At 38.6% G+C, this 21,085-nt stretch overlaps 1 protein-coding gene across 11 annotated transcripts in view; it reads left to right on the top strand.

Annotated features, from left to right (window-relative positions):
- ANKRD27 (ankyrin repeat domain 27) overlaps nucleotides 1–21,085 on the top strand; it is a 71,325-nt gene that overhangs the window by 4,114 nt on the left and 46,126 nt on the right. For 4 of the 11 annotated variants that reach the window (XM_073307842.2, XM_073307834.2, XM_078848121.1 and 1 more), the window contains exons 1-13: nucleotides 360–736; nucleotides 1,546–1,614; nucleotides 5,870–6,000; nucleotides 10,940–11,050; nucleotides 12,318–12,474; nucleotides 13,694–13,848; nucleotides 14,210–14,269; nucleotides 14,365–14,418; nucleotides 14,509–14,574; nucleotides 14,694–14,770; nucleotides 15,560–15,681; nucleotides 16,952–17,030; nucleotides 18,226–18,358. In XM_073307842.2, the coding sequence (XP_073163943.2) occupies nucleotides 1,590–1,614; nucleotides 5,870–6,000; nucleotides 10,940–11,050; nucleotides 12,318–12,474; nucleotides 13,694–13,848; nucleotides 14,210–14,269; nucleotides 14,365–14,418; nucleotides 14,509–14,574; nucleotides 14,694–14,770; nucleotides 15,560–15,681; nucleotides 16,952–17,030; nucleotides 18,226–18,358 (1,170 nt within the window). In that variant the 5' untranslated portion in view covers nucleotides 360–736; nucleotides 1,546–1,589. The other 7 variants (XM_073307841.2, XM_073307837.2, XM_073307836.2 and 4 more) reach the window with 4 other exon arrangements.

Below are 21,085 nucleotides of genomic sequence, written 5' to 3'. Positions count from 1 at the left end.
GTTAATGTGATAAGATATTCAAAGTTTAAATTCTCAACCATGATGATATTGTTTGGGGGTGTCATGCAGAGGATAAATTCTATTCTGAAGTCCAAGGTATGTTGTGGGTTTTGTACTCCTTTATTAAGGCACAGTATACATCTGCTATCTTAATTACAGAAGTGTTTTAACTGGTTTTTATTTTTGAATGTGGATTTGTTCATCTTTGTCATTTCATTTTGTTGGTGCTCTAGATCACACTGAACCATGCTCAGAAGTCTGCTTGACCGATGGCAAACGAGTCTATACTGCTGCCACTAAGCGGTTTAGAGCTAGTTATTTGTGATGTGTAATCTGATGTGCTGGGAACTGAAGTAAGATCACCACACTGAACTCTCTTCCTGTGACCATCTGTCAAATCAAAATGATTTTAAATCACTCTGGTCTGTCTTGGATTTGTATTATGTTCTTTTTAGGTCCAGGCAGTGGATTACAAACAGCACATTTATCTAAGCTTATCTATATTCATAAATTAAATTCTGTATTTTGCCCATGAGTTGGGATATGATGGTTGGAGATAGTGTGGTTTCTCATGCACACCTCCCTCTTGTGTTTCTGATCAGCTTTTTCACATGGTTAAAGGGACAACTAAAGCTTTTTTTCAGTCTTCTCTTCCAGATAGAAATCTGAAACTCTGTTCCATGGATCTATGGTAGAAAGGAAGTTGAACTTTTTCCGTAACCTTTCTGAAAAAATAGTTAAGTAAAAACTGTGACTGACTGAAGGACACTTTGTGTTCCCAATTTTTATTTTCTCTTTCCCAGCCTTTGTGGTATAGGAAACTTAAACCCTGTGTTCTAGCTTCTTGACTTAACATATTAATGCTCTTGGAGTTTTTCTGTAGCTTGTGAAATATCGTTTAGCAGTAGCATATGATTAAACAGTTCAGCTATTTATGAATGAGAATAGTTCCTGGCATGCCAAATGTTAAAATAGCGTACATTGGGAAATACATGATCTTAGAATATAGACACAAATTAGTTTCCTGCTGAGATCCGTGTAACTTTTTTAGTTTGAATCTTTAGACAAGAAACCGTTTTTATATGAGAGCTAAAATCAGGATAACTTTTTTAGTTTTGTACGTATCTTAATATTGCTGCTGCTGGGATAAATTTAAATCTGACTCTCTGGATTGAGCCATATATGTGAATCTCTTCTCCTTTAATCCTGTCCATGCAAAACCCCACATGATAGTCTTGGCAAACATTACTCCCATGAGTAACTCCATCTTTAAGATCAGACATTTGAATTATTTACATGAGTAAGACTTCTCAAGATCAGAGAAGCGGGTTCTAGCCCAGGTAAACTATAATGATCCTATCTTAATTGTAAATAACACACCAAAAACTACATTAAATGAATGTTAAGGTTGCAAAGTTAAGCACTACAAATTTAGGAAATACCTGAATTAAGATTGCATATGTAACCTTAATTCAGACTACTCCTGTATATGCATTATGTTATCATTTCTAATTACATGATCTCATACTACTTTTTTTCCCACAGGACCCCTGCCTCATTCAGTGCACAGGATTGATAGTACTCTGGGAATGCACCAGGTGGCATTTGAGTCAGGTGGCTTCCTTTTCTTTGTCTCCTGGGTGCCAGCCGGGGGAGCCTTGAGAGCACAGGAGAGAACATGTCTCTGCTCTGTTCCAGGGCCCTAGCCTGTAGTAATGGGAGAAGCAATTGCAGGGAAAATCCTGGTGAGCTGTTGAAGCATGCTCAGTGCAGGCAAAGTCTTCAGAGAATTTAGCTGCCCAACTCTAATAATTTTCTGCTGAATATGTATGAACTGAGACTGGCCAGGCTATTAGCCTTTGGGTAATTTTTTTCTGGGCAAAAGGCACATCCCTGATGCAAGAGCTGACCTCCAATTCTACACCAGTTTTCAAGTCTGTGGTCTGAACCATGGAGCTGCTAAACTTTTCCATGGAACAGCTGTAGGCCATTTAAAAAAAAAAAAAGAATCGTTTCCCTAATCTAATTTTTGGGAACAGCTGAACTATTTTAGCTGAAGCTTTTTGAAGGAGTTCAGCCCAAGGCAGATACCCAGTATTGAAAAATTCAGCCTGAGTGGTTATCCTTTGGCAAAGTTATAAGCAACTGAAAAGGGGGTCTTGCAATGCAAAGTATCAGGCAGCCTTCGCTATAGGCTGCACTACTAACTCTTCCTAGAATAGGGGGAGCTCTCAGTCTGGTATAGGATCATAAGGCTACATCTGATGCATCGTGTAGCTGCCTCTTAGCCTCCAGTTACACTATCTGTTTTGGAAACTCACATCTTTCTGTTACATGCACTTCCTGGACCCAAGGGAGCCTCAAGGAAAGAGGCATTGCCCTTCTGCCAGCATGGCATACAACCAAGAAATGCAGAGGGGGAATATTTCACAGCTCACTAATATGAACAGTGTGAAAGTATGAGAGAATATCTAGCATTTTATTAAAACACAATATGTTAAAACTGCAACTGCATGTAATGAAGAAAATGTTTGATGGGGGAGAAAGAGGGCAGATACATTGGGATAGCAGAATTCAAATCTAAAGGCTCTTGAAAGAGTACCTGGAGCAATAAGTGACCTGTTGTATGCTGTACATATAGAAATAATTAGAATAAATATCTTACCCTTTATCCTCCTACACTAAGTGAATAGTGCCATTGTGTTTTTGCTTCATGGTGTATACAGTACTGTACTAGAAATTTTTTTTCATGACTATGTACTACTTTTTTATTGGAAATAGGAAAAACTGATTCCAAAATAGGTGGTAAAATAGACTTCCTCTTTATAGAGTGCCTCTGACCTACCCTGTTATAACCAGTAGTGCTTATAAGCTCCAGTCAGACTGTACAAACACGTAAGATATTGTCTCTGCACCAAAGAGCTTACATTCTAACTTGAGACAGGGAGAAACAAATGTGTAATGAACAATTGGAGGGAATGCGGTGACAGGACTAATCTAACTGTCATGTTAGATGCTCTGGCCATAATAACTTAAATTTTATCATGGGTCATGTTGCTATTTTTCTCTGTGGCCTTGTGAACAGTGATAGAAACAGCTGGAACAGTTTCTAAAGATATCTGATATAGTTCAGTTGTAGATGGGTAGAGCTCTTCAAACTGTCCTGATGTTTGTCTAATGCATCTAAATGCATTTCCCCAAATGACCTCTGTCAAATTGAAAAGGGTGAGTGAATGACCCTTATATTTTTAGGGAAATTAATGTGCTAAAGTTAGGAAAGCTCCTCTAAAACAAAAATATTTTTTAAATATTGTGGATAGCGCCCAGATTCCAAGTTGAGTTCCTCTTTTGAGTGAACTATTGGTCTTAAGTCTAGCCTCTTTTGAACTTGGGGATCCCATTACAAACTTCTGTTACCTTCTGCAAAGGGGATTGTGTAGACTTGTCAAGACGACATACTATTGAATGGTTTCAGAGTAACAGCTGTGCTAGTCTGTATTCGCAAAAAGAAAAGGAGTACTTGTGGCACCTTAGAGACTAACCAATTTATTTGAGCATAAGCTTTCGTGAGCTACAGCTCACTTCATCGGATGCATACTGTGGAAACTGCAGAAGACATTATATACACAGAGACCATGAAACAATACCTCCTCCCACCCCACTCTCCTGCTGGTAATAGCTTATCTAAAGTGATCACTCTCCTTACAATGTGTATGATAATCAAGTTGGGCCATTTCCAGCACAAATCCAGGTTTTCTCACCCTCCGCGCCTCCCCCCCCCCCCCACACGTGGTCACTTTGGATGGGCTATTACCAGCAGGAGAGTGAGTTTGTGTGTGTGGGGGGGGGGGGGGGGGCGGCGGAGGGTGAGAGAACCTGGATTTGTGCTGGAAATGGCTCACCTTGATTATCATACACATTGTAAAGAGAGTGGTCAGTTTGGATGAGCTATTACCTCCTCTCACCCCACTCTCCTGCTGGTATTGTTTCATGGTCTCTGTGTATATAATGTCTTCTGCAGTTTCCCCAGTATGCATCCGATGAAGTGAGCTGTAGCTCACGAAAGCTTATGCTCAAATAAATTGGTTAGTCTCTAAGGTGCCACAAGTACTCCTTTTTCTTTTTGCGTGTACTATTGAATGCAAGTTTTGGTTGAGAGCATTGATAAAAGGGTATCTTGTAGCATAGTTTCCTCTGCTACAGTAGTAGTTCTGTGTAAAGGATAAAGGGTGGTGGGGGGAGGAATAGATTGGAAGAATCTAATACATTAGGAATTTATGTCCCAGGCACTTGTAATCTTGACTGACCTCCTTTCCATCTTCTAAGTAAAGTAAAATTTCTGAAGTCATTCCAGAGGCATCCCATTATGAGTCACTGAACCTCATGTTTGTGAAACGTGTACTGTAGAACTTCTGTTGAGAATTAGAACCTAGGAAGCCATAACTCGCATGGGGTTTTTGCAGCTTTAGAAACCAAGAATTTTATTTCATGCATTTAGTTCAGTTTTATAATAAGGACCTTTTTATTTTTACCAAAAGCATACTGTATTTCAGACTTCTTCCATCAGACATGAGCTCATAGACAAACTGAATGTTTTAAAACCTGAATTCATTAGGATTGGTTCACAAATGTATTAATGACGGATCAGGTAAAATATGTTTTTAGACTCTCTGGGCCCAATTCTTCCACCTTGAATCAATGGGATTACTTCTGGAGGTAAGGTATTCCTCAGAGTGAGTAAGTGTGGTAGAATGGGACACTAAATTAGTTGTAATAATTGTTAGTGGTGGCTGTCTCAGAGCACCCTTAGTCCATATTCATAGGGAGAAAGGCAGGCTTGAAAGTAGGAATTAGTTTTTGGCTAATTTCTAAAAGAGATGACATAGACCAGTGTTTCTCAACAACCAGTCCATGGACCCATGCGGGTTCCTGAGATTTCTCTGACAGTTTAGGAAAGGCAGCAAGCTGGTCATTGGTATCAAAAAGCTTGAGAAACACTCACATAGACAACTGTATCCAGAACTTCTTGGTTGTGTGCCTCATTTTAATATTTGATTGGTTCATAATAGATGCACTATTTCATATAATGGAAATTGTTTTCCTTAATTGACTTTCCCCCTTGATAGCTGAGGATAGTGTAATGGAAATACCTGTGTATTGTGCAATTTACATTGGTGTCTGTGTACAGAATACTCATGTTGCCTGTGTGTATGTCCATGTTTCTAAAATAAACAAGAATGTCAGCATCACATAACCAGACAGATTATAATGTATGTACAAAGAATAATGGTAAAAGTGGTTGTGTTATCTTAGCAGGGTTTGTTTTTGGTACACAAGTTTACTGTAGTAATGAATGTTTTAAAGGTTAATGCGGTTTTTTTTTTTTCCGGACAGCATACTGCAGTAACTCTTTATAATTTTTCTTGAAATTGATTAGATTGGGTTGTTTGAAATCATCTATTTATAATTATAGCAGCATTCAGGCCCCAAACAGGTAGTGGTCAGATTTTATGAGACGAGATGGTCTCTGTCCCAGTAGCATAAAGTCTAACTTAACACACACGTGGGCGTAAACAGTTGGAAGAACTGGGGAGGGATAATAGTAATAGGAAATGTTTGGTTATGAAGACTAATTTTGCCTGAAGTTCCATGGTTCTGTATCAGTCACTCTATATTAAAGTTAGCTCAACATATTTTGTATCTTGATGTGAGACAAGGAGGGGAGTTTATTATACTTCTAAAACATGAAAGGAAGCATACAAAAAATCATCTTCTATATTCCCAAATGTTGTTGCATCTAAATATGAAAACTAAACAATAAAATATCTGTTTTTAACTTCTGTAATATTAACACTTGTATCTCTTCTAGAAAATACCTTTGGAATCTCTGACATCCATATGGCTATGTATGATGAAGATCTCTTGAAAAATCCTTTTTATTTGGCTATTCAGAAACGTCGTCCTGACCTTTGCAGGAAAGTTGCAGAATTCCATGGTATTGTAAGTAAAGAGCTTGTTTTAAATTGACTGACTACGTACAGAAGCAATAAAATCTCTCAGATTCTCACTGAAGTTTAGGAAGGGGTGAGAGAGAGCCAACAAACTAGATCAAAACTGAGATACATAAAGTATATTATATTCTTTTTCTTTTAATATATACATGAGGGAATGCATGAGGTAGTAGATGAAATATATGGGCTTCCATCCTCTAGGGGGATTCTTACAATGATGGTTCATAGCAAGACCCAAAATATAAATGCTTTTTTTTTTTTTTTTTTTAAATATGGGATTGGCACTCTTGTGTTCATGAACATATTGAAGTTCCTGGCTTGTAAGGGAAGAAAATAATGGTCTTTTGACCAACAAGCTACTTTATTTTATGTGACATGAGGCTATGAATATCATGCCACAATTGTTTGTGTTCAGTTTTATAGACTCCAGGTGGCTGTTGACTGCACTACTGAAAGGCTGTCTGTACTGGAGTTCCGATAAATAAAGATCCATCTTCTTATCAAGTCTTGTTTTCCTTGCTGGTCTGAATAACTTGTATATCTAGTACTGTTTGTCATAATTATGACCTTGAGAGACTGGGAACTGAAGCATTTTTGCAATTATGTTTTTATATTGTAAATCAGTATGCCCAAATCTGGTCTGGCATTAAAACATCAATTAAGAAAAACCCAATTTATTCCTGCTTTTAAAGTGTTAATAAAATTAGATGAGAGGTGGTGACCTATGACTCCTATGGAGGATGCTATATAAGCTGTATATTGTTTATTTTTCAAGTGCCTAGCCCTAGGATGCAAATGTATTTGCTCAGTAGTTTCTGCATAGCCTTGTCAATGCTAGGGTTTTTCTTTAGAACTTCCAAGTGTTGCTAACAGTGATGCAGTTCCATTGATGATGAGTGCTAATGTAAATGAAGCACCAGCAGCTGAAGGTGTTTTAAGTGCTTTGGTGTTTATACCCTCTTTAAAGCAGGTCTAGACAAAACAGCACTTAATTTGAGGGTGAGAGGGGAACTAACCACTGGTTCCTGGGCCTCTGTCTGTGCTAGTTCCCAGGTAGGGGAAACATCCTAGCATAAACACAGTTTGAGTAATCCTTGCTTGCAAGGCTAATAATTTTACTGCTTTCTACAGCAATCTGGACAATATTTCTAAATGATCTTGGTTTCTATTTTTATTAGCTACATAGAATCTTAGAGGATGAGCTCTAATTGCAAAGCCTACGAAAGTGTTTTATTCGGTTAAATAACCTCACTTATTTTTGGGCTTTTGGATCATCCATTAGCAATGGCATGGGAAAAATTAGTCAGCCTATTTATCTTAATCTTAGAGAGCCCTGATAGCTTTTTGTCCTACTCTTTTTTTTTTTAAAATGTAAGTGTCAAATCATTTCTGCTGTGAGCGGTATTCAGAGTTCAGAAACTTAACTATTTGTTGAACATGTGTGGAAGTGACCTGCAGTATGTGGAATACATGGAGCAAGAAAACTGAAATATTGGGGTTGCCACTTTCAGGGGATTTGAGGGGAAATGTTGCATGTGAAAACAATAAGTTCTTACAACTGTTTTTTTGGTGGAAATTGGGGGAGAGGCAGAAATCTGATTTTTACACAGGCTGTGTCCTAAATCAGTATTAATAATTTAAACTCTAACCCTGTCTACATACACAAGTGGGCCTGTGCAGTATCCATTTTTTTACGACTAGTGTAGGAGGACATTGGACAGAATTGTTGGAACAGGCTTTAACTGTAAAATGTTGTTTTGACGCTGTGCCTGTTAAGTTTCTATAAACTGCTCCATTTAAACTTTTAAATGTTGGCAGCACAAAATGAAAAAGCACTTTTTTTCCTTTTAAAATTTACCATACTTTTAATTCAGTAATATCTTCTGCTTGTTAAGAAATAAATAAGAGGCAATAGGGTATGCTTTATTTATTTTAAATTGCATGCCAAAGGAATGTAGAGAAGTGGACATTGTTTAGAGTCCCATTAGAGTGCTTTGTGAATGTCTGAAACTGCAGTGATGCTGTTAGAAATGTAAATATTTGCAGAACTTACACTTGTCAAGATTCATGGTACCTGCTGCTGCTTTGTTCATCTTAGGTCTGATCTCTTTATGGAGGTGATTCTGCTGCTGCTAATGGTATTGCTTTTTGTGCCTCCAGAATAAAAGCATTTTTTTTTTCTGTGAGCAGTGTTAATATTTCCAGAGAGTGCTCTTATCTGAAGAGTAGAAGTGCTTCTGTAAAAAGTATCTTTAAATACTGAAAGGGTTTTAGTTAGTGCAAAAAATTACAATTTCTCCTGTTCCAGAGAACAGCAGGAATAGACAATGTTGTACTTTGTGACAATATCTTTTATTTGAAAACTAGGCATGTATATTACCAGTTTAAATTAGTTTCTTGATGGAAGAATAGGGGCTCAAAATACTCACCAGGTAGTTTTAATGGTAGGAAGGCAAATTTGTATATATGAGCTAATATGCCATTTGCTCTGGTTCCTTTTAAGACTACCTTTCCTCGCTCTCTGGTGGTTTTGACCTTTTGTGTGGCAAGCATCCAAATGGCGGTGACTTGGGAATGCAAGAAAGAATGGTACTGCTACCTCATTAGTATAACTGTTCTACTGGAGAGAAGTATTGGCCTGTGCTAGATTAGCATTTAGTTTTCAGGAGGTAATGCCAAGTGAGATGCTTGTTAATTTCAATTAGATGCCCTGAATTGCTCACTAAAATAACAGCATTTAGCTAGTTTGTTGAAGTGCTGCTTTTAAATGTAGAAACTGGTGTGATCCCAGTGTTTTTAAGTTGTCCCTCCATTGTGTGTGGCATTTTTCTAAATGCATAGCTGATACAGACAGAGAAGAGTGAAAATGTTTTAGAAAGGAGTATTAGATTTGTGAAAGGCTTTGCTTTAAGAGCTGTGCAGACTAGCTCTTAGAGGTAGTTACAGCCCCACTTCCTATTCTTCTCTGAATTCTTCTTTTCAACTTTTAGTTCTAGGGCTGTTCAGAATCCTGCTGTGCTACTTCTGTTTTAAAGTCTAGCTGTTTGAAGTAGTTGTTGAAATACTGAATTCTTCTTTTTTCTTTCCTTCTCTGTATGACTGAGTAAATTGGCTTCTTAGTGTTTGACTGACTCATCTGAGTTGCAGTAGCTAAGCACATTTGGAGGTGAGGATATATAACTTCCTTGTTGCTGTTGAGGTGGTTGGCAGCGGGGGTGGGAGGTAGGGAAGGGTAGATATCAGTGTTGTGTAGGAAGAGTTCTCTAAGGCTAAGGCTACACTACAGCCCAAATCCAGGCTGAGATCGATCCACCGGCAGTCAATTTAGCGGGTCTAGTGAAGACCTGCCAAATGGACAGAAGATGGCTCTCCAGTCAACCCCTGTACTGTGATTGATTGCAAAGGGGGCAGACTTTTCTTCCTTTTTAAAACCTTTTTAGACAGCTCAAATCCTGGTGAGGATCATAGCAACTGCAAGTCACAGTTCTTAACATTTCACCATGCTTCGGTTTAGTGGCCTCAGTCCACTCCCAGTAATTATGTTTGTAGAGCCAGCGTTAGGCATAAGCAGACTAAGCAATTGCTTAGGGCCTTAAGCAGCTCAAGAGGGCCTCCCATTCACTTTTTTAATTGTAAGAACATGCCTGTTTTAGTATTGGGGATTGGGAGGGGGGGAATATTCCTGCTTCGGGGTAAGCACCGGCACTGTATGTATGTTTGCATCATGAATCCACCGCAGAGAGTACAAACTGGCAGAGATGTAGAAGATTGAATTAGCAAGGTGATGGATAAGAGGCTAGTTTTTAAAATGTTTTCTTCCAGGTCAGGGTTGAGGCACAATGACTGGGCAGCCTGCGGGAGGGAAGCTTGGCAATATCACCGTGCTGTATCCTGTGAATGAAGAGTCTGGTGCTGGATTGACTGCTCCCAGGAACATCAATCTGGCACCTTCCATGAGCACTAAATGCTCACGCAAGCTGAAAACAGACTGTACTTCATTTCAAATGATTGTATAGTTCAGTACTATTAATGTTCACCTGTTGATTCCATAATTCACTCTCCAGCAGGGTTTCTCAACCTTTTTCTCTCTGAGGGCCCCTCCCCCCCCAAACATGCTACAAAAACTCCATGGCCCACGTGTGCTATACCTGTTTGTTTTTCTGCGTATCCAGTAGATTAAAAACCAGGGCCAGGGTTCAGGATAGCAACCAGGGAAATTGCCTAGAGCCCCACACCACAGGGGACCCCACAAAGCTAAATTGCTTTGGCTTTCTGCCCTGGGCCCCAGCTAATCTAATGCCAGCCCAGCTCTTCAGTTTATTTTGGCAGACCGTGAAACCTGCTTGTGGCCTCCCCAGAACCCTGTCTGAGAACCACTGCTTTAAAGGCTCCACTAACCTGTTAATGGGAGGAGGTCCCACTATGCATGTTTTGTTCCTTTTCTGGTGGTCTTTCACTTGGTCTAGGAAAATACCTTAATGAACACTTTAAGCTGCTTAGTCTTGGTTTTTAATTTAGTGTAAAAATGTCAGCAATATAAGATCTATATCTATACGACTGGGGGTCTTGCTAGAGGTGTTGCTTTTTGCCTTTCCTTTTGGGTACAGCGTGCTCTGATTGTCCCCAGCTTGCTATACTTAGGAGATGATCAGAGCATAGATTCTATCTCTTGCAGCTAATTAGAAAAGGGGTGTGTGTGTGTGTGTGTGTGATCTGAGATGTTGAGCGGGAATCTTGGTTACGGGCTCTGTTCCTTTAAAAAGATAAGTAAATTGTAGACACGCACTGTCAAACGTTGTTACAAGTCTGATATGAAGAGTGCTTGATGAGGAACACAGAGAACAAAGGTTGTTTGATTTGGAAGCAGATGGCACACTGAATTTCCTCCTACAAAGGCATGCGATTGACTGATTTTATTCTTTCTCCAGATATTAGTACCGTGCAAAGGGAGCCTTTCAAGCAGCAGTCTCTCTACCTGCCAATTTGATTCCTATGTTCTAAAATCAGTGGAAGAAAAATTTCAGACCTTAAATGGAAAGGTATTCCTTTGTTAATACAGATCTGGTGGAGGGGTCCTGCCTGGGAACATGATAGACAAGAGGGAAAGGGGAGAAACCAAATTTCAAGTGATCCCAGGGTAGGCAGTGTTTGAGACAGTACTATCTGATGATTAGAGCAAGTAACTGGAGGTCTGGTCTCTGTTCCTGATTCTGCTACTTCCAAACTCATTTTACAGAAGGGGAAATGGAGATACAGCTTCAAATTAACATCACTGCATTTGTGCAAAGTATTTGTATTTATTCATAGAGCTAATTAGTAGGACAAACTCAGATGGACTGTCTGTTCTGTCCATGAGAACTTTGCATGTTTTGTTTAAGTTTGTTTGCATGTTTGGGTTGAGTTCTGTGCTTGTACTCTGTACTTGTACAGACAGTCAGGGGGATGTTTATCCAGAAGAGGATGGCACAGTGTCTCAGACTTTTTTTCTTAAGTTATAAATTGCTGTCACCTCACACTCTGTTTCTGACTCAGTTTGTGTATTCTTGTGATTTAATGTTACAAAGTAAAAGATGTATTAAAAAGGATAGTCATGCTAATTGCTATAAATGAGGAGTCCTGCCATATAGTGTGCTAGTATCCGTTAGCATGGCATTGTTTTTTCCAGTGCACTTTGAAATAAAGAAGTTCAGAATTCTTGTTTAAATGCATGTTCTTTGTCCGTAATGCCCATAAAACAAGTTTCAGTGCACCTAAAACATTTCAAAAGTTCTTTTAAAAAAAAATGCTAAGGGTGAATGTGGAAAAACATGATGTTTTAATTATTAAATAAACATGGCTAGTGATTTTTGGGTGCCCAACTCAAGGCACCTTTTAAAGGGCCATGACTTATCAGAAGATGGGTACTTGGCATTTTCTGAAAATTGAGCCCTTTTAAGGTGTCTCAAGTAGAGTAACTTAAAAACTTGGGCACCTACCAACTTCAGACACATTTGTTCAAGATTAAGAATTTTCTTTCAACAAATGATGCAGTGGAGAACAAACTGGGGACGGAGGGGAGACACAAGATCATCCAAGATTATGAATGTGGATTTAAAAAATAAAATCACTCCCTGCAGCACTGACTTGTTGAAGCAACGAGAATATGAAAGGGTCTCTGACCCCCCTGCCCCCAAAAGACTTTTTTAATGGTGGTTTTTTTTGGTCTTACAAGGATACCCCCTTCTTTTCCTAGTATACAGAACTATGTATTACAATTGTCAACTTTCTGTTTTTCTGCTCAATATTATGACTTCTTTTTAATTTCAGGAAATCTTTATCCAGAGAAATTTGATTATTTTAGGAACTGGTTTTAATCATCATCTCTCAGTACCTGTTCTCTTTGAGGAAACATTCTACAATGAAAAAGAAGAAAGTTTTAGCTTATTGTGTGTAGCTCATCCCCTGGAAGAATCTGAAATCTTAGGTGCGTACAGAAATGCTGGGAAAATACGAACAGTGGGTCTGCTTTGGTGTGCAACAAGGCAGTCCTCTATTTTTATAGGGTTCAGTATAATTTTAGGTTTGTCTTACAAAGCAGTACTTTGGATTGAAAACTCAGGATTTTTTTTAGTTGGCATGCTATCGCTGTTGATAGTATAGGTAGGAAAGAGGCAGACTTTAAAAAAAAATACTGGCCAAGGTTTATATAGCAAAGACTTAATAAAATTATATTTTTAAATGGCCTGAATTTAAATTAAAAGTCAGCTCTGTGAAATGCTTGTTTTTAATGCAACATGGAATTAGAATTTCAGGTAGGTCATTATCTGGCAGTTTGTCTTGACTCTGTTTAAAACTAGTACTTGTATCACTTATTAATGGTGTTGCCCCTTTCTACTGAGATCTTGAGGTTAGGGTAAACTTTATGATGTGATCAGTTGCCGTCTTTAAAAGTTGTCTAACTATTTTTTGTAGCAGCTTTTCTTTTGGTGATGTCTGACTTTAGTATTAGAATTTTTAATTCTTGCTTCTTAAACTGGCTGCATTTGACATGGATCTGAGTAACAACACTTTCCTGCTCTGGGTTGGAGATACTGTAGGTGAGATTAGGGAGATATTGCCCGAGTAACTGCTTTAAAGCAGTATATGTAGTCTTTTGCAGAATTTTGGCAAGTCGTCGCTGCTCACAAAAGGTAAAATAAAATTTAAAAGCAAAACTGAAACTTCTAATGCTGTCCCTAAAAGACTAAATATAGTTTACTTTGACATTTTGTCTTGCAGAGGGTCTGGTAAACTCTATAAATGAAACTGACATTAGGGAAAGTGAATTAATAACTAGGAGGGAAGTGTGAAAACTGGATTTGAACAATAAGTTGAAATGAGTCTGAGTTAGTCCTGTATGGAATCAAACCATAAACCTTAATCTGGCTTCTGAAAATAACTTCTCTTTATAAAGGAGTGCTGGGTTTTTGTTTTGTTGGGTTTTTTTTTTTTGGTCCGGTTATTTACTGCACCTTCAGAAGAGCAGTAGAAAACTGCAAGGTTAAAGGTCTGGTTTGGAGGGAATGAGAGCTGAGCTTGCTTATGTCAGAGCTTGCTTTGGCTGTAGGTGGTGGTTAAGTTGCCTAGATAAATGGGATCTGCAATAGAGATGGAAAAAGAACCTGGATGTTTTGTGGTGCACTAACTGCTAGCTTTCATTACAGAAGAATTTAAAACCCCATCAAATTCTTATTCCCTGAAAAACATTGAGGATGTGAAAGATTTTTTGGGAAGACATTCTGAAAGATTTGACAAACACATTGCATCTTTCCATAGGACTTTTAAAGAACATGAAAGAAAAAGCCTACGACATTACATAGTCAGTATCTCATTTTTAACCTTTGATAACCTAGAATTTTGACCTAAATGAGTGTATCTAGGTAATTCACTATTTGAATTTATTTTATTAAAGCTTTCCATGTAACAAAATATTTTGTAAATAGAATTGTGAAAATGTGGGGTATTTAGTCATAAAGGATTATGGTAGTTTGCTTTATTTTTTTTTCATAATAAAAAAAAAATCAAATCCTGCTTGTCTCCGCACTTCAGTAAGTCCTACTAATTGAATGGGACTACTTGCCTGAATAAGATAATCAGGATTTGTCTGAGTTCTAGCATTGCATTGCTCATATTTAAGTAACATAGTGACTTTTTAAAAATCTCATGTCTTGATTTTTTAGGATTCTGTTAATGCGCTTTACACCAAATGCCTCCAGCATTTATTGAGGGATTCTCACTTGGTAAGCATTACTTCAGTAAATCTGTACTGTGAAAATAGCTGCCTATTGTTTAGACAATGTGTTTAACTCAGTGCATAAATTCCCATATCTTTCAGAGGATGCTTGCAAAGCAGGAACATCAGATGAATCTGATGAAACAAGCAGTTGAAGTAAGTTTCTGAGGCTGGGCAAAAACATCAATGAGTTATTTTTATCTCTTCTTTCCTTTTCCTTCCTAAACTCTGGTGTTTGTTCCCCAGATGTATGTGCATCATGATATTTATGATCTGATCTTTAAATATGTGGGAACTATTGAGGCAAGTGAGGTAAGATTGTGTGGGTTTGTTTTTTTTTTTGTTTTTTTCCTTAATATAATTAATCCATGCAAGACTGATAGAAGCTGTACAAAAGTTTGTCTAAAAATGTTGTTTTATTCACTGCTTAGGATGCAGCCTTTAACAAAATTACAAGAAGCCTCCAAGATCTCCAGCAAAAAGATATTGGAGTTAAGCCTGAATTCAGGTGAGAGTTGCATGATGAGGGGCTTCTAAATGACTCCATCAGGAATGGATTAAAGTTAAGTAGGTCTCAGGTCAGGCAAAAAGCAGCTCTCCCCCAAATCTGCTCACTGCTCCAGGGGAGGGAAGTCCATTTCTTTCTGTACTAGCCCCTGCAATGTTCTCACTTCTCCAAAAGATAAAAAAGTAAAGGGTTTGAGGGCGCAAGCTTGGGTTAGCTGCCTCATTGATGTTGTCTTAATTCCTCATTGCTTCCAGTATCTTAAAACTTCTCTCCATTTTTTAATTTTGCTTTCAGAGGCGTCGGCTTTCTAATGTGCCAGGGGTGCTCGATCTCTGCTGTGCCCCACCCCTGTCGCTCCTCCTCTTCCTGCCCCCAGTGCCTCCTGCATGCTGCTGAACAGCTGATCACCAGGAGGCACTGATCGGCAGGGCTGCCAGCGGGTGGGAGGGCTGGAGGGAGGGGGAGGTGCTGGGGGAGGAGCTGATTGGGGGGCTGCTGGCAGGTGCTGAGTACCCACTTTTTTTTCTTTTCTGTGGGTGCTCCAGCCTTGGAGCACCCATGGAGTCGGCGCCTATGTGCTTAACAACATTTGGAACAAGAAGTCCCACCTTTTGTTCAAACATGCAGATCTCCCTGATTCCATGGGTGTGCAGAAGTGTGCACACCCTTTTGGGCTTTAATTCATGTTATTGCCTGAAATTTGAACAATTGCACAAGCATACTTAATTAGTACAGCTCATAAATCTGGGTTGTATACTAAGGCTTTTATCTTTCAAAAATATTTTATAGCTTTAATATTCCACGTGCAAAGCGAGAATTGGGTCAGCTGAATAAATGTACCTCCCCACAACAGAAGCTGATCTGTCTTCGAAAAGTGGTGGAAATTATTATGCAGTCTCCTAGCCAAAGAGGTTGGTATTCAAAGCAATGAACTGGTAATTTAATTTTAATATGTGGCACTTTTCATCTTGAAAGTACTTTACATACACTATAACTTTATATGCATTATTTTTATATATATGGAAGAATTCGTGTTCAAACAGAATACTAAGGGTCTGGCTTGCAGAATATTAAGTACAACAGGTAAAACTAGGGTGACCAGATGTCCCTATAAAAATCAGGACAGTCCTGATATTTGGGGCTTTGTCTTTTATGTAGGTGCCTATTACCCGCCCCCATCCCCTGTCCCGATATTTTTTTCACACTTGCTATCTGGTCACCCTAGGCAAAACAGACCCTTGAAGTAGTATACTTACCTTGGGCATAAACATCCTGTAATAGTTATTGTGGGTGGGAAATACTTGTCTTGCATTGATACCTCAGCAGAGAAAAAGCCTAATGTTGATTTCTTTCTGATGCAGAAGAATATTTTTCTTCAAGGAGTTGAGTGATTCATTGTAGCGCTGTTGAGTTGCTACAACACTCTGACATTTGCCTTGCCATCCACCATAATCTTGTAAATACACTGACACCCAAAGGATGTTAAGTTGATTGAGACTTTCTTTACAAAACTTAAATAGAATAAAACTGTGGAACAATCGTGGAAGATAAATGTTTATTCCCATTATTGCATGATACCTTTTGTTAATTCATTGAAGATGTAAAATTAAGTTCCCTCAAATGAAACCTGACCCTCTTGAAGTCAGATATTGAGTGTTGGTATAGTCACACCAAACTGTTTAATGGGACTGAAGTAAGTAACTCCCCAAGTGAAAAGGGGGCAGTAGTTCTCCACAGTCCATGCCTCTCCTCTCCTCCCCATCACAGTTATTTATTATTTGAATATTTTAAAGGAAGGCTCATTGGCTGTGAGGCTGTCCGTTGTAGGGCTATGCGTGGTTTTGGGGGGAGTAATTATTTAAGCCCTAGAGTCGTAGAAACTCCTTTACTTATTGTGAGGGAAGCGTTTGGCAGAGGTGACTCCTGGGTATTTTTGCACTCTACCATAGGTTGACACTTCTTGAATAGGCTGGCCTACTTGGGTCATCTAGAGGGTGCATGGTCTGTTGGGTGGGTCCTGTTGAGTATATCTGTAGAAAATACTGAATAAGTAACCTTTCTATCTGAAATGAGTTTCAAAAAGTTTAATTATTAAAATCTGCATTCAGTCCTGGCTCTTGTCTTTGGCCTATTGTAGCTTATGTTAAAGGTTTTCCTATTATAAACTCTTATTTCCTTCAGTTAACATGGAGACCATGTGTGCAGATGATCTTCTCTCCGTTTTGCTGTATCTGCTTGTAAAAACGGAGATTCCTAACTGGTATGTAACTTTCTTTTTTTTACTGTACAAACAGATCTGTAACTTGTACATAATGTTGCTGCATAAATAAATATAGATGCTTCAAGAAACAGCTAGCTCTACAAGACAAGCTTGCTGTTTGTTATAAAGTACTTTTTAAAAAAAATTCTTAAATAGGTTTGAAGGAATCTTTAACACTCAGCAATAAAAAGGAACTTTGCTTATCTCTGGTCCCTAGGGAAAGAGCTGTAAACCTTGCTTCCATTCCCTCTCCTTTTTATAGCTCTTGCATCACACATTAAATGCTGCTTGTTTTTTTCCCCTTCCGGACTTCTTGATGTGACCTATTTCATACCAAAATTCCTGACTTCGTCTGTCTCAAAGCAGCCAGGAACCAATCCTCAATTCCCAGTTTAGCTCCTGGGGAACTTGACATTCAAAGGTGTGGAACACCTGGAGATTAATCAATGTCCTGAGGGATAATGTAACTAGAATGTTGCTGAAATTAACTTAACTATTTACTGATAATATCTAACATACTATTAATGTCGAATTCCAGTATCCATAAAGGCATGAATCATGCATTTAGATGTACTTGCAATGTAACAGTTGCATTAGCATTGCAATCTTGGATGTGGCTTTTAACAGGTTTTTTTTTCCTTTGTAAAAAAGGCATCTAAAATTAATGAAGTGCTTATGTTTTCAAGTACCATAGAATTTAGCACCGCCTCACAATCCTGGAAGGTGTGTCCATACTGAATGCTAAATGTATCCATATTTTGCATAACTCTTCATTCTTTCATCCAGCAGTTTAAGGTCATTCTGTATGTAAGATCTTCTCTCCCCTTGCTGGACAATTGGTTCAGCCTTTTCCATTCTCCCCTTCTCCGTTTCAAACAAATACTAAAATAACCCAAAACATAATGTAGTTTTATATGAAAAGGAAGTGAAATATTAGAGATTCTCATTGTGGGTCACATCCCTCATGGGGTTCTTGGCATAAGTTTCCTTTGCCTTCCTTCCTAGGGCTCAGAACAAGCTCAGGGGTCTGTAAATATGGCTGCTAGCTCCTTGTGATGAGAGAATGTGAACTGACTTCTAGTTCCATCCACTTCTTTCCCCTCTCTGAGTAGACTGAACAGCAATATTAAAAATAAGCCCCTCTACCCCACACCTTCATGAATCCTTAAGGATTAGTGTTTTTTCTTTACTTTAGGATGGCAAATTTGAGTTACATCAAAAACTTCAGGTTTTGCAGTTCAGCAAAGGATGAACTGGGATACTGCCTGACCTCTGCTGAGGCTGCTATAGAATATATCCGACAAGGAAACCTCTCCGACAGACCAACAGTAAGATAATTTTATGACCATATTTAGCATCTTACAAGTATTAAGTGCTCATTCTAATACCTTTTTAGAGGTAGGTATTTTTCTTCTTTTACCAACAGAGGTGGGGAGGAGGAAGCTGAGTAACATCAGCTTCCACATTAGAAAAAAGAAGGAAGTGTCAGCCAGTTGTCAGACCTTGGGATTTCCATGTCTCCAGTCTTGCAATGAATCTGTGCATCTCTGTCTGTGCTGGTGTAATACAATTCAGCAGAAAGCATTCTGTCTTCCAGGCCAGTGGTTATGTTCAGTTTCTCAATGAAGTTTGGCCTCAAACACTTAATGGTGATCCAACAACAGGCTACTTAGGAGAGCGAGGTTCCATCCTTTTGGGGGAAAAATCTCAAACCCAGGGTCTCCATCTTATACCTGCACAGCCAGGAGGGAGGCAAAAGATACCACTGCAGTTCTTCGAAAAGAGTAGTGAGCTGGTGTCCTAGCTAATGGTCTTTCTCAAGTGTGGATGAGGGAAATGTGAATTTCACTGGTGAGCACGTAACATCTGCTTTACCTGACAAATCACTGGACTACCTTACCATCCCCTAGTTGCTTATAAAGCAAGTTGGGACACATAGCATGTTAAAGGTGCCATCTAATTCCAAATTCTTACTCTAGCCTGTTATGTGGATCAAAGGCTTTCAGTAATCTGAGGATAGAATGGAAGATCAATTGTTAATTTATCTGTTTCTGATGAAGCATTATCATCGAGAGTTTTGGGTCCTGAAAATGAATGGCATTTTGTAACTGGTAACAGTTAGATGTAGTGAATCCACAAGACATGAAAAGGAATGTGTACTCAGTAATCAAATTTAACTATAGGCAAATGGTTGTCTGTCAAAGTGGAATATGCTGGGTGAAAATATCACACTTACACATTGCACAGTACTTAGCAAGATGTCATGTAGCCTGAAGCATACAACATAATGAACTGCTGTGGCTGGTTGTACAACAACACTATACAAAACTTGATTTTTAAAACTGCATTCTTAAAATATCTACTAAGGAAACAAGCTAAAATGACAGGATCACAAAATGGTTTTTAGTAACTTTTTATAAAATGCTAGAAATTTTTATCTGTATCCAGTTGTCTTATTCAATAGCATTATAGCTTTAACCTCAATACAGTATTCTAGAGCTCAGTGCCATGCTTTCTCTTAGAATGTGGTGCAGCCTTTTTCTTTAATGTTTATTTTAATAACCCGGCTCAAACCTACATCATAGCAGTGGGAGTGGAAAAAAGATTGTACTATAGATCAAAACAGAATTATTCAGCAAGCCTTGACCACCTAGTGCAGCTTCTAAATGTATTCCATTTATACTTCCCAAATAGTGGGCACTGGCTTTGGATTTCCCTCTTGTGAAGCTGATGACATTTAACAAATGATTTATGCAATGCAAATAACTCTGTGGCATCAGCATGATAGCCCAGTGGTAACACAAAGCTCTGTGGTGCTGGACACCAGAGTTTGAAGCCCAGGTTTGCTCTTGGGTCTCTAACCTAGCAGGGGGTCAGAAATGCTGCAGATGCAGGGGATTAATTTCATGGTGGGTGAGCATGCCTTCTGTCAATCAGCTGCAGTCCCTCCAGGCCAATCAAGGGATAGTGCTGATGTGACTTTAAAAGCTGCCATGGTCAAAGGAGAGCCCCTGTGGCTTATTTAGGGTATGGAGCCGGCCTCTTACATGTGGAAAACAGACTAGGTCCTGAATTTAGATCACGCTTGTTTCTTGTGCCAAGTGAGGAGAGCCTAAAAAGACACCTACCTAGGGTTTGGTTTTTTCTTCTTAAAGTCCTTTTAAACTTTAAAGCTTTCAAAAAGTGTTCTGTAGTCTGTTTACTCTGTTTTGTGATCTGTTTTGGTTAAGCTCTCAAAACACTCTAGAGTTTCTGCTCTTGCAAAAATAGGTGTTCCCCGTGTGACCTGGAAACGAAAGGATGTGAACATGGGACCAGAGAATTCAACAAGTCTCAGTCTGTCAACTGCATAGCACTGGAATCTGGATTACCGTGGCTTGACTGATTGGCTCAATGTACAGGGTTTGGGGTGTGACAATTCCACGGCACAATCTTAACAAAGCAAAACCTCTTAGAGTAACCTCAAAATTTTATTTAAAGAAATACTTTTATGGTAGTATGTGATTTTGCTTTTCTGTGGTGCTCTTTTCACAAATCTGTGGCACTCTGAACTATTGAACATTTAGAAAAGAATATGACCTTTTGTATTTAGTATCTCTTGTTTATATTGCTATATTGAATCCTGTTAAGAAAACATAATAAAGTGTTAATGTTAAAAACAAAGTTTGCAATTTTTCCTTTTTAATTTCAGCCATCAAAATTCTTGTAATTCTCAGTAATGTATGAATAGCAATAGTTCCAGCTCACTCTCAGTCCAGAAATATTAACATTTTTAAATTCCCTTAGTTCACGTGCTGTTTTACAAAGATGCCAGTAAAAAAAAAACGCGTTGTTTTGAAGATGCCAGTAAAAAAACTGTGTTTGGTGGATTGTGGTCTTTTTCAAAACACAAAATTAGTTTTATATCAAACAAGTTGCTCATTAAAAAAGAATAAAAATTGCCTTCCTCTAAGTCTGGTACCATCTGTCTTCACAACTGAATAGAGCAATTCTTTACATTACAGGAGATCTCACTATATATTAAAGGTTGTTCCAATTTTCTGACAGTGCTGCCA

The sequence above is a fragment of the Lepidochelys kempii genome, chromosome 12 (genome assembly GCF_965140285.1).
Source record: "Lepidochelys kempii isolate rLepKem1 chromosome 12, rLepKem1.hap1, whole genome shotgun sequence".
Lineage (NCBI taxonomy): Eukaryota > Metazoa > Chordata > Testudines > Cheloniidae > Lepidochelys > Lepidochelys kempii.
The sequence above is the reverse complement of the archived record's forward strand: the minus strand, read 5'-3'. Positions and strand labels throughout refer to the sequence as shown.